Genomic DNA, 13,957 nt, shown 5'->3' with positions numbered 1-13,957 from the left:
AACTCTAACCCCCCCTCCCGCATCATGGGATACACACAACAGAGCCCCGCCCACTAACTGTAACCCTCCTACCATGTCCACCGTCGCGCTTGAGGTATGTGCACTGCCTACTCCTGTGCCCACACGCAACAACTCACCAAACACAGCCTCAGTCGCTTTCGTCTGTGCTATAGTCCACATGCACCTCTGAGCCACGTTGACTTTTCATTGTTCTTTTCGGTTCCAGCTGCTTTTCTATATATATATATAATCGACCAAGTCGCCCAACCATGGGGTACGCATGACAGAGCCCCAACTGCCAACTGTAACCCTCCTCCTGCGTCATGGGGAACGCACGACAGAGCCCCACCCGCCAACTCTCACCCTCCTCCCACGTCCACACTCGCTCTCGAGGCATGCACATTGCTTGCTCATGTGCCCACCCCCAACACGTCACCAAACACTCCTCACTCGCTTTGGTCTGTGCTACAGTCCACAAGCAACTGTAAGCCACTTTGACTGTTCATGTTGATAATTATGCGGTATATGCTATGCTGTGGGTTGGCTAGTAAAGTATATTTTTTTCTTTGAAACAAAGGAAGAAGTTGGTTCTTATAGGACTATTACATTGGCAAATTAATCCATTATCAATATTTTACCGTATGTAGTAAACCATAGCTTTCACCTGCACAAGCTTCTCTCCACAGGTTATGTTATGCCAGTCATGTAATTGTGCAGTCATGTGGACAATGAGGAGAAAGATCTAGTGACTGTTCTTTACAAAAAAGTAAAATTGAGAATAAACTTGTGGAAGGGTGGTTATATGACCACAGCATAGATGTTTACATTAGTCAGATTTTATACATCTCCTGAAGAAGTTAATGTAAGAGGTAGGTTCACTGTTCCAGTCAATAACCTGAGTATTTACACAGCCATAGGAAACCTACAGTGATTGGAGGATTTCAGGATTGTAACACATACTTTTTTCCAATTCCACCATTGAAGAAAGTGCAGTATCAACCTTATAGGTGCAGTAATGAACTTCACAAAATTCTTCACTATTGTATCACCAATACCAATACATGAAATGCATAGAAATAGTTTTTATTCACTTAAGTGTCAAACCATATTTTTTAGCAAAATCATAACTACTAAATTCTCAACAGAACCTGAATCTATAATCGATCAAGTTTCCACATGAACAATAGTAGCAGGCAAAAATAAATTGTTCCTAAGGATACTTTGATTGTGACGGTTTACCCATTAATACCATTTAATGCTCCTAAAGTAGTGGTGGGTTCGTGTATAATAAATGGTTAGCCAGCTCTCCTCTCTGATTTTCTGTGCTTTGCCATTTCATGTTTTAGTGCTTCAGAGAGCCCATTCCTAAATAATGTAACCAGAGTAAAGTCCTCCCACCCTGAATCTGCAGCCAATGTTTTCACTGTTACATCAAAATGGGCCCTGTTTGCACTTTGCTAACTTGTTTCTTGCTGTGTGCCTTTTGTCATGGTGATCAGTAAATTCCTTAAGGGTGTTTATTGTTACATAAAACTGATGCCCATTACAGAGGCTCATATACTAAGACACATATAATAAAAGCAAATTTTTGACTGATAAGTGGAGTAAGTACTTGGTTGATGTAAGAATATTAATTCACATTGGTTAATAAATACTTATAGAGCATTCTGTTGAAACTTTTACCCCTCCATAGCTGCTTTACAGTAGAAGCCAGGTAACTGATTTGTTCTTTCATGTACCTCTCCTAACAGATTTAATTCAGTGGTAACTTTAAACATCTAGACCTACACATGCTCACTTGGCATATTATGGACACAATACTGTGCCTGAGAATTATTGTCAACGAAGGGAGATTATGAAATGATATTGAAAGACAAGACCAGTGCTGTAGTTGAAACCATGCTAGGGCCTGCTTATTAAAGAAACCTACTACCAGTAAAGTTTTTAGTTGTATAGAACATCCCCAGCAGGATATCAAGCCTACCACATGCTGCCATATCTCTAGGAAGAGTAACAATGACATCTCTGACCTTGAATGGAATGATACACAGATAAAATTGTCAGGTAAGCAAGAAAAACATCCTAAAAATAAAGTAGAAATGGAAATAATGGTCAGAAATGAAATCTTCACGTTAAAAATAATAAAAGACAAAAACACGTATAACAACGTCAAAATACTACAGCTAGAAAAGATGTTTTGGAAAATGACTGAATATTTATCTTGGTTATTTGTGCTGTTTACAATTCTGTCCATAAACATTGCTGTTGTACAAAGAATATTGCCTGGTAGCTAGCTGACAAGCTTAACCATGTAAAAATAATCCCTTTTTATAGGATTCTCCATCCACATCTAATATTATATAGGTTAATATTAATAGCTATCCTTCACCCTGTTTTCAGGATTGTTACTCATGCAAGTTATACATAAATATGTAAAAGTACAAAATGAATGGAATCTCGTATTTCGTTCACTTATTTATCTTAACTAACCTCTTCACTTTTAGTTTTTCTGATTAAAAAGTAGTGCAAAGAACTCGTGTCTAATTGATGTTACAATTTGTAGGTGTTGATCTACTGAGTGCCAAGGAGCTCAAAAATAAGGCTATAAATGAAAAGGAGCCCTGTTCTGACTCCAGTGGATCATCTTCAACCAGTAGCACACTAGAGAGAGAAGAGAAGACCAGCGACAGACAAACGGCAGATAATGAACAAGGTAAGAGATTAAATCTGACTGTGATTTCTTCCCAATTCCTGTAAACAAACATCAAAAAACAAAGCAACAACTATAGAAAACATGTTTTCATGAGATAATCTTGCCATTAAATCAGCATTCTAAAAATGTCATGGTTAAAGAGAAAATGTGAATCTTAGTAGGGAAGGGAAATTTTCAATAAGTAATATATGAGAATGTGTTGAATGTAAGAACTGCTGTTTTTACCAGTGGATAAATAAATTCATGCATATATTAACATTTTCAAACAAATATTTCTAATGTGAAATATTTCAGTTTTAATTATTTGTTCTGATCTCATGCCTAGTTTTTAGATAGGACAGAATATCTTAAAGTGGAAAAAAGAAACCTGATAAGTTTTTAAGCCAAAACAAATAACATTGATTTCTTTTATTTATTTTTTATGTAGTGCAGGCATTGTTATGGGTTTTTAAGATTTTTTTTTTGTTTTTTTGGTAAATGAAGTGGTACACCCTTTTGAATTCTCTATTGGTAAAGTGGAATTAGTTACAAATCTTTATAAAAAGTTAGCTATTTGTAAAATTTGATCATTATCTTGAACCTGTTATAAAAACCTTTTTTCACTTTGTTAGGGAAAATTTACTGTAAATAAAAAGTAGTCATGAGTCACAGTCATGATTGAATTCCAGATGGATGTTCTTTATTACATCTAACCTGACAGGGACTGCCATGTGCACTGCTCAGTGCACTGTGACAAGAGCATTATAACATCATTTATGTTAGAATTCCCAGATGGGGCTGGGCGGTCTCATGGTCTGGAACCCCTGCAGATTATTTTTTTCTCCAGCCATCTGGAGATTTTTTTTTTGATTTTTCTGTCGGACCTTACTTTTATCCTACGTTAATGAGTTTTGTCTTATTTTTCTTATTTATTTTGTCTTTTTTCTCTTTCTTCATCATGTAAAGCACTTTGAGCTACATTATTTGTATGAAAATGTGCTATATAAATAAATGTTATTGTAACATAGCAGTGTCTTAAATAAGTTAGGCTCATTTCCTTAACACAGTAAAGAAGCATTTTAGTTTACACCAATCAACAAACAGATAAATAGTATATTCTTTTAACACACCTATATCTTAGCATTCTCTAAATGTCAAAAAATAAACAGATCACCTGTCACATGGATCATTGAATAGAGCTTCTTATATGTAAAGTTTTATAGAGAACAAAATAAAAATTTACAAATTTGTATGATATCTCTGTAGTCAAGTTACAGTCAGAGTTACTTTACAAATTCATACAGTAACATATTCCTTTACACACTTTTTTAATCTTGTAGGCTTGCATAATTGAGACATGTCCTAAGAAGAACAGAGAGGTGTTTAAGTGAAATTATGCCTGAAATTATGCAGTGTATTTAACATTTAACACACAATGTAAATGTCTGTCAAGAGTTTTCAAAAGTAATGTGTGATAACTACAGTATGTTTAGAGTCAGAGCTTCAAGCTGTAACTATTTTACAAACCAAATTTAAACATGGAAATATATAATTACATGCCCAGAGGAGTAAATATTTTATGTTTTCACATGTTAGCATGAATAGCTTGAAAAGCTATTTCCTAAATTCCCCCAGGTTGGGAGGCTGCTACACCAAATTTTGGGGGTATTGGAGTAGAAGATCTTACAGCCGTATGCCCTACACTATATTACATGTACATTTCTGTTTGTATTGATCTATCTATGAAGATGGGGCACTGTTAATTATGTACATGAGAGAGGTACAGTATGAATAATGGCCTTTTGGGCATGATTAAGTATCTGTACTTAACAGAGCACTTGGTTAGCAGAACAAGGCCCATGGCTTTCTTCTCCCACTGCCCTTCTTGTGCAGTTGTGTCATTTTGAGTCATTATCACCTGTAGCGAAAGACCCATGCAAAAAAAGAACTTGGCACTAGGCTGCTAATATTTTGTGAAAGGCTCCAGCTTTGCACTTCTCCTTTTTTGCCACAAAACAAAACAATGGGCGATCCATTTCTAAACTTTACAGCTGAAATTAGTTTTAACTTACCATAGTAATGCCTGTAAAGAGTGTTACTAAATTAGTGTATGAAAACTACTGTATTGCTCGGTTCATTGTATTATTCCTGCTGTAAGAGTTCTAATAACTAGTAACTGCAATCACTACCTTTTTTTTCCCTTCTTCAAATGTAATTTTATGTGATGGTAATAGTACAACAACCGGTACATTATTCCTTATTTGCAGTGTTGAATTGTATTGTGTCCCTTTGCTTTAATCAGTCCCTCCATACTCCATTATTTTTAGTAGAATTTAATATTTACATGATTTACCTTGATTACCTCACCAGGGTGTGCACCACTTGTGAAACAAGTTTTTGACATTTGTGGGTTGATGTTGCTTGTTCATCCTGTATACTACATATTTTTTGGTAAGATGTTTTGCTCTTATTTAGTTCGACCAGAAACAAAGCCATCCTTGTGGAATAAATCAGGCAGCATTTTGAGGTAAAAGAGCGAGTAAGGAATCTCCCTTACTTTGTCTAGACAAACTTTCTGATATGCTCCCAAAAAAGAAGCAAATAAAATGTTAATCATTTCTGCAAACACAGCTGTGTGATGCAATTGCTGAGCCAGACTCCCTTTAGACTGTGTTGCTGACAGCTCAGCAAAAAATTGAGAAAATTTATGGTACTGAGGGAGTGTAGCATGTGACTCTTCAGGTACACATTTTTCTGCTCACTGAAATAAGTATTCTACTTTGTTTAACTATATACATAAAAAAAACTTATTTGCTGCATTCATTTGCACATGTGAGTGCATAACTGCTTTTAATAGAACTTTGTGCAGATATGCAGTATATAAGTAAGTTTAGAGATGGAAAGGAGATGGAAAACCTGGTGTAAACAGTTCAGCTAAGAATTAAAATCCTATATTGTTGTTTTAAGAAATGATACAGTGAGTAAGAGTGAGATTAGGATTAGAAAGCAACATTAAATAACTAACACTCTTTAATTTCTTAGTGTTGTGGAATTTGTGCCACTTTAGGGACTGTCTCATGTGCAAAACAGTATGGATTTAGTTTGTGTATTGTCTTCACATTTTCTCTTCATATACTGAACCTTTGCTGCCTTTATCCTAGTGTACCTTGTCATTTACAGGGTTTATGATAGCTTAGGATGGGCTAACTGATCCAACTAAATTAAAACAGGTTTTGGTCATGTATAGATGAAAGTATGAATAGCCAAGCAAGTTGTAGAATACCTTGTCTAGATACTCTAGTCTTCACTGGCTGACACTGTGTTGAGGAATTTTTGTGGCATAGATAACACCACCTACCCTAGCATTGGTCTGTTTTTATCTTTTGTTTTTTGCTATATTTACTGTTCAGATGGTACAACTTTCCTGTGTCTAGATGGCAATACAAAAATTAGATTTAATGCTGAAGAGTTCCTGTGGTTCCCTCTCTGAGCAATGTTAATAGCCCTCCCCTGTGGTTGTAATCCAAACCTGAGGCCAAGTAAACATTTTCCTGAGCAAAATCTCTGTAGGCAGCTTGATTGAATTTTGAAGGTTTTGAGAGACTCTCCAGACTGCACTGGTGGGGAAAAAAGATTGGTTCTTACATATTTGATAATTGCTAAATATTCTGGAAGACTGTAGAATTTTTCAACTGAGGAGGTCAAAAACATTTGAACATTTAATTCTTTTTATATATATATATATTTGATAAGCAACTGATTCATACAACTCTCAGAATAGATTGCTTGATATAGAATTAGCTGTCCTGTGAAAACCTGCATAAAGTACCTGTATATATCTATGCAGAACATACCCCAACACAAAGAAACTGCTGGACAATGGGCTGTGTTCTTGTTTCGTAGTAGTACATGTTGTTTTACTTTAAATTGTTTAGGGCAGTTTTAGGCTGATATAACTTAAAGTAGTATTGCATCCACAGCAACGACATGACAGAAAATGAATTTGCTTTCAGTTGCACTTGTATGTTTGGCATCCTGATATCTTATTTATAATCCTTTTTGGTAAGGGAAACAAGAATTAGTTGGATGAGGCTATCCTTCTGCATTTGTGATGTTTCTAACAGGCTAAAGAGTTAATTTTAAAGCAGCTGACCCATCTTTGTAGGAATCTAATCTCTGAAGAGAGTGGGCTGAAAAATTGTAGGTTTATGTTTCTGCAGCTGCTGAGCCAGTTTTGGAGAGTTGCCATGGTCTTACTCCAAAGCATTCATTGGCTTGTCATCTTTACAGCATTTGGGTTTATTTTCTGGTACTGACACAGCTGATGCTATCCACACCTTGCTGTATTATGTCATTAAGTAAAATAAGGTCTCGTAGTTTCTCTTCTAGAATAGTTTTAATGTCGGACCATCTCATACCAATTCTGAGGTCCAACATCTTGGTCAAATCGTTCGCTTGTATTTGGGTGCTGTCATTTTTTTTTTTTTTTTAATAAAAGACACCAAGACACACATGTACTAAATATGAGAAGGGATGGAATGAATAAAAGAGAGAACTGTGCAAAGACAATATTTCTCCTCGCACAGTGCTCCACTTTTCTTACTTCTCAATTAATGCTCTTGCAACCCCCCCTAACACAAAGGAGCTGCAGTCAGTGTGTGCAAATCTCGTGTTTTCTTTATATGTGTTTCAATGTAATGCTTTTTCTGGGATCTGCACATAGCTCTCTCATGATTTTTAGACTTATTTTCTCTTGTTTGTATTCTACTTCTTTACCACATGTGAGGGTTTATTTTTTAACATTACTTTGCATTCTAATTATAAATTAATTAAGCTGAAGATCCACCAAGTGAGGAAGAAGTGTCTGGTGGGACCACGAGCAGCACAATGCGCAGGTGTCCAATCTGGCGAGATGCAGGAGGAGACAGGCCTGGACTCACCCCATAATGCCTGGAACCTCCCAAGCATTGCAAACCAACCCCTCTAGCATCAAGTCTTACAGGAGGCAGATCAAATGCCTTGCATAAAACATGACAACACTATGGGAATGGTTTGATAACAATGTAAAAATACTGGAGGAAACATTGAAGGTAAAGTCTGATGGGAAACTACAAGCTATGACCACCATTATTTTCACCATAGCCACAGAGTGGTTTGGAGAGGAGAAGAAAAGCTCCAAAACACCCTACTTAAAAAAATAAATAAATAAATCATAGAGCAGTGAGGATCCACAACATTATAGGCATATAGGTACCCATAAAGAGAGCAGGATTTGGAAGAGTGCATCATCTTAATAAAGCCCCCTGAACTGGAAGTGCAGTTTGACTTGTCAGAGCTGCATCTGAAGGAAGTCAGAGAGGTTGTCAGCAAAGCAAGGGCAGACTCTGCTCCAGGACCAAGTGGCACTTCATATAAAGTGTACAAGAATTGTTCCAAACTCCTATTAAGTCTATGGAAAATTCTGCTGGTCTTCTGGAGAACAGGAAAGATCCCAAATCAATGGAAAGTAGCTGAAGGGGTGCGGATACAGAAGGAGGAAAACTCCACCCAGATAGACCAGTTCCGCCTCATCTCCCTGCTGTGTGTTGTGGTAAAGATCTTCTTCAGTACTGTGTCCAAGAGATTGTGCACCTGCCTGACAAAGAGCACCTACATTGATACCATTGATACATCAGTCCAGAAGCGAGGCATTTTAGGGATACCAGGCTGTCTGGAACACACCGGAGTGGTGACACAACTAATCAGGAAGGCCAGAGAGTACAGAGGTAACCTGGCTGTGTTGTTGCTCAACTTTGCAAATGCCTTTGGTACCATTCCACACAAGCTTGTGCAGCTTACACTGACAAAACATCATGTCCCCAGCAAGATTTGAGAACTCATTGCTGATTATTACAACAATTTCAATGTGAGAGTTTCTTCAGGAGCAATAACATCAAGCTGGTACAAGGTAGAGATTGGCATCATTACAGGATGTACAATTGCTGTGACGCTATTTTCCTTAGCCATGAACACGCTCACCAAGTCTGCTGAAGTAGAGTGCATACGGCCCAGAATGAAAATCGCTGAAAGGAAACTCACCCATTAGGACATGCATGGATAACCTAACAATCACCAGGAAATCAGTCCCAAGCTGCCGTGGATTCTGAAGGGTCTGGAAAAGGGGCAGGTACAGCCATTCCAACCATCACAAAGAAAACAGTCAAGAGCTTGGGCAAAGTTTTTGACAGCTCTTTGAGGGACACATGACCCATTCAGTCAACTCATACTGAATTGGATGGTTAGCCGAAAGCTGTGGACAAGTCTGGCTGACCAGGGAAGTGCCAAGCCTGGATCTACAAGTGCAGCATTCCACCAAGAATTCTGGGACCCCTCTTTGTCTACAAGGTCGCACTCTCTCTACTGTTGAGAACCTGGAGAGAAATGTCAGCAGCCACTTTCGCAGATGGTTGGTACTACCAAAGAACATGAACAGCATCACATTCTATGGCATTAACATACTGCAACTGCCCTTCCAATCCTTGGAGAAAGAACTTAAGGTATCAAGAGCCAGAGAAGTGATACAGTACAAAGGTTCAAGTGATCCGATGGTGACCAACATAGGGATCCAAGTGGGGACTGGCAGGAAGTGGAGGGCAGAAGATGCGGTTCAGGAAGCAGTGCAAGGCTGCATCACAGGAGGCTGGTGACAGTGGTTGCTCAAGGCTGAGCTGGATTTTGATCCTTTCTAACTCCCCAATCAGATACCTCCAGAAGGAAGGATGGGCACCATCTAGTGCAGGAGTGAGAGCAGCAGTGGAGGAGAGGAGATCCCATAAGGTTATGAGAATGAATCCGAAGGGAGCTTGAATGAGATGGGAACATGCGGTTGAGAGGAAAGTGACTTGGTCTGGGCTCTGGAAAACTGAGCCTCACCGCATTTGTTTTCTCATCCAGGCAGTATGACATGCTACCAAGCCTGTCAAATCTACACACAAGGGGCATAACAGAGTCGCCAGCATGCCCACTTTGTTTCAAGTGAGGAACCATAGAACACATCCTCAGCAGCAGCTGTACAAAAGCACTTGGAGAGAGAAGGTATCAATGGAGTTATGACCAGGTCCTGAAGACCATTGCTGAAGCAATCCGCACAATATGCGAGTGGGCAAAGCGGTGCTAACCCTCTAAGAAGACCATCACCTTTTTAAGAACTGGAGAGCAGACAAAGCCCGACAAGAGATCATCATCTGCAGGCATCCTGGAATCAGCATGTGACTGGCAGTTATTGGTTGACCTTGGACAGCAGCAGAACTTCCCCAGCCACAGAGCCACCACCCTGCGGCCAGACATTGTCCTGATGTCTGAATTCACCAAACAAATCATTCTTCTGGAGCTAAAAGTCCTGTGGGAAGATTGTTTAGACAAAGCCTTCGAAAGGAAGCTGTCCAAGTACATGGAACTGGTCAGCATGTGTTAGCAGTCAAGATGGAGAGCTAGTTGTCTCCCAGTGGAGGTCAGGTGCAAGGGATTTGCAGCCTGTTTTTTTTGTCAGAACCTTTGGCAGTTTGGTTGAATGCGCTTGCTGGCGTCTCAGCCCTGCCTGGAAGACCCAAAGGGTGAACAGGAGAGAGATGCACTGGGGCTCAGTGAGAAAAGAAAACTGATTCTGACTCTGTACGGTGGTGCCTTGGTTTGTGAGAATAATTAATTCTGTAAATGTGCTTGTAATCCAAAGCACTTGTACAGTAATCCCTCCTCGATCGCGGGGGTTGCGTTCCAGACCCCCTGGCGATAGGTGAAAATCCATATGTTTGTATGGTTATTTTTATATATTTTAAGCTCTTAGATACTCTCCCACACTGTTTATAAATATTCTCTGCACAGTTATACAGTAAACCCTCGTTTATAGCGGTTGATCCGCTCCAGACAGATAAATGAATTTCCAAGAAGTAGGATTCTTTACTTATAAATCTAATATTTTCGCAGTTAGAGCATTGAAAACCTGTTTACGACCTTCTAAATACGTTTTTTAACATTTAGAGCCCTCTAGACATGAAATAACAGCCTTTAGTCAAAAGTTTAAACTGTGCTCCATGACAAGACAGAGATGACAGTTCTTTCTCACAATTAAAAGAATGCAAACATATCTTCCTCTTCAAGGTGCACGTCAGGAACGGAGAATGTCAGCGAGAGAGTAAAGTAAACAATCAAAAATCAAAAGGGCTGTTGCCCTTTTAAGTATACAAGCACCGCGATAAAGCGGCGCGATGAAGGGATCAATGTGAAGGTAGCCTTTCAGCATTTTTTTACAGGCGCGTCCGTATCTTCTAAGCAAACAGCCACTGTGCAAACAGCCCCTCTGCTCACACCCCCTCAGTCAGGAGCAGATAATGGGGCCAATCATACGCCTCCCTGATGGTACTGCATGATGGATAAGTATCTGCCTGTACAGTATTTCTCAGAGAGAGTGAGAGACAGAGAAAAGCAAACAATGAAAAATCAATACAAGGAAGAAAATCAGACTATTAGTTGCTCAGAATAATAATGTATAAAGTACCAACAAGAGGCATGCACCTGAAATTTATGCTGTATGTGGTTTGATGTTTTATTATTAACAATTATTTTCTTTGCTTACAATGCATCTGTAAAGCATGTTGTGCTCATGAATGGTAGTCTGTTACTTAAAAGATGCAGGTGAAAATTGCTTTAACGAAGATTACACTTGAAAATATGGTCCTTCACAAAAACTGAAAGCTGTGCATACACAAATTGACTTGATCAATGAGAAAGTGCTCTAACATTTAATCCTACATTTTCAGTTAATTCCATCCATCCATTATCCAGCCCGCTATATCCTAACTACAGGGTCATGGGGGTCTGCTGAAGCCAACACAGGGCGCAAGGCAGGAAACAAACCCCAGGCAGGGCGCCAGCCTACCGCAGGGTGCGCACACGTACACACCCACACACCAAGCACACACTAGGGATAATTTAGAATCGCCAATGCACGTAACCTGCATGTCTTTGGACTGTGGGAGGAAACCGGAGCACCCAGAGGAAACCCACGCAGACACGGGGAGAACATGCAAACTCCACACAGGGAGGAACCAGGAAGTGAACCTGGGTCTCCTAACTGAGAGGCAGCAGCGCTATCCACTGCACCACTGTGCTGCCTCAGTTCATTCCACAGTTAAAAATTTAGATTTTTCCTGAGAACTTTTTTTTTGTGTGAAGTAGTGTCAATTATGCATGCATTAGTAGTGTCAGATGCACTCAGACATTGAGAGCAATTATTTTCGCTATATAGGGTCTTGTGTATAAACTGAGACTTTCTGTGCTTTACAAAGCAATATACTAAAGGTTGTGATGTGATTTTCTTTAAATGTTTCCTCATTATTTACTATAAATAATGATATAAGCTAACCATACAAAATCCAAATGGGCTTAATTTAAAAGTAAAGAGTTTTCTGATTTTTAAATTGCCAATCTTAATATTTATAGAATTGCCATTGCCACTTGTACATTTAACCATCATGTAAATTTCATTTTGCGGTATTGATTGCTGTGAAAATCTTCCTAACAGCAGGTGTTACATTGTTTACATAAAATGTTTATTTGTATATGCTGCATATCTAAAATTCATCCAACGGGGAATTCAAGGCAGCCGAAGCAAAATATATATGAGGATTTAAAGCATCAAATGTGTGCAAAATTCATATTTAATGCATATATATGTTACATGTGTAATTGAGTAAGTACTTTCATTTTCTGTTCCTTTGTATTGGGAACAAGTGTAGCTGTATATTGCAATTACATAAACTAATTTCTCCTTATTTTTTATAATAAATGTTCTTTTTTTAATTAGTGTAGCTGTGCTTGTTGAGGGTTTCCCAACAGTTCAAAATGCAACTACCAGAAAGTCACTCCAACAGTTAATATGACTCGTACAAAAAAAGAACTCCACACACAGTCCAAGTGTCTTCATTTTACAGGTTTTACATAAATTCAAAGCAAAACAATTTACACAAAAAATAAAGAAGAAAGCTGATAATACATACAAAAAAGAAAACATCTTGCCTATAATGTTTCAAGTCTTAAGTGTCTAGGTAAGTTTCTTAAAGTTTCTATATGTTATCACATACACTAGAATTGCCGAATAGTAGCGTGAATGTAATGTTAATGGTCAGGAAACAATATGCCCTTAACGCTTTTCTGTCTAACAGTTCATGTTTCTTTCTGGTTCTTTAACTACAATCTGAGAGCATTCTGCTGTAACACAGGGATATAGCTGAGCATTAAGAACATTCCATTAAATTGTCAGTTTATGAGGGTAAAACAAAATTTTCTGTTAGCTATGTGAAAGCTACATTCTACTCAAATTACACAAAAACTAAGGTATATTTGCCACTAACATTAAATTAAAATATTTGGCTCTTACAATTATATGGGCATAGTGGTTGCTTTGTCATTAGTGGCGTGTCTTTGCAAAATTTTGGTTGGAACCCAATCATGACTGTGACTCTAGTCATCTACCAGCAAATAGCAAAGAGTATCAACTGCAGTAACTCAAAGCCCAGTAGAGAGATTTTAAAGTTGAATTATATTTAAAATATTTAAGAAGTGTGTAAAATAAATGCAGGTATATTCCTACTTCAGATTAGTGTTTGACAACCCCAATGGAAATAAACTTGTACCCAGAATAAGTCATATACATATTGAAATCTGACTGCTACCGCAGAGACCTTTTTTTTTGTTTTTATTTTTTTAAATGTAATTGTTTTGCACGGCTAATGCCCTTGCTATTTCTTTGCTTGACGCTCTGAAAAAAATGTAGTATGGAGCTGTTGCCAAACACTATTAGCTGCTGGGCACTATCAGACGGATGAAAGTACCAACAATTAGTATAGGTGCTTCTTGCTTACTGTATGGTGACTCACATATCAGATTAATATTCTTCCTCCAGTTCCCTGGTAGTTCCTAAACCTTTTAACAAATTTTGAAAATATTTTTTTTTTTATAGTTTTTTTGGTTTTTTTTATCTATTTACATAGAACCTTTTATTGAACATGTTTCAAATTGCATGATATTAATTTTTTAGATTAGTATAAAATTGATACAGTATGTATTTGTTTTTTTCTGTAATAACCCAGTTTGTTTATTTTCCAGGATTACATTTTAAGCTAATTTGCCTAAATTAATTATGATCTTCCTCAATATTCTCCTTTTATTAAATAAAATTAAAAAAAATTCTGTTTTGTTACACAATTAACACTCTACTGAAATGTCTCT

General features: G+C 37.9%; 1 protein-coding gene across 1 annotated transcript in view; it reads left to right on the top strand.

Moving 5' to 3' along the window:
* The window catches only part of fhod1 (formin homology 2 domain containing 1), a 196,577-nt gene that overhangs the window by 157,753 nt on the left and 24,867 nt on the right, over window positions 1-13,957 (top strand). Inside the window, 1 exon segment of the mRNA XM_039762959.1 lies at window positions 2,564-2,713. Coding sequence (XP_039618893.1) covers window positions 2,564-2,713 — 150 coding nt within the window.

This window comes from Polypterus senegalus, chromosome 9 (genome assembly GCF_016835505.1).
Source record: "Polypterus senegalus isolate Bchr_013 chromosome 9, ASM1683550v1, whole genome shotgun sequence".
Lineage (NCBI taxonomy): Eukaryota > Metazoa > Chordata > Cladistia > Polypteriformes > Polypteridae > Polypterus > Polypterus senegalus.
The sequence above is the reverse complement of the archived record's forward strand: the minus strand, read 5'-3'. Positions and strand labels throughout refer to the sequence as shown.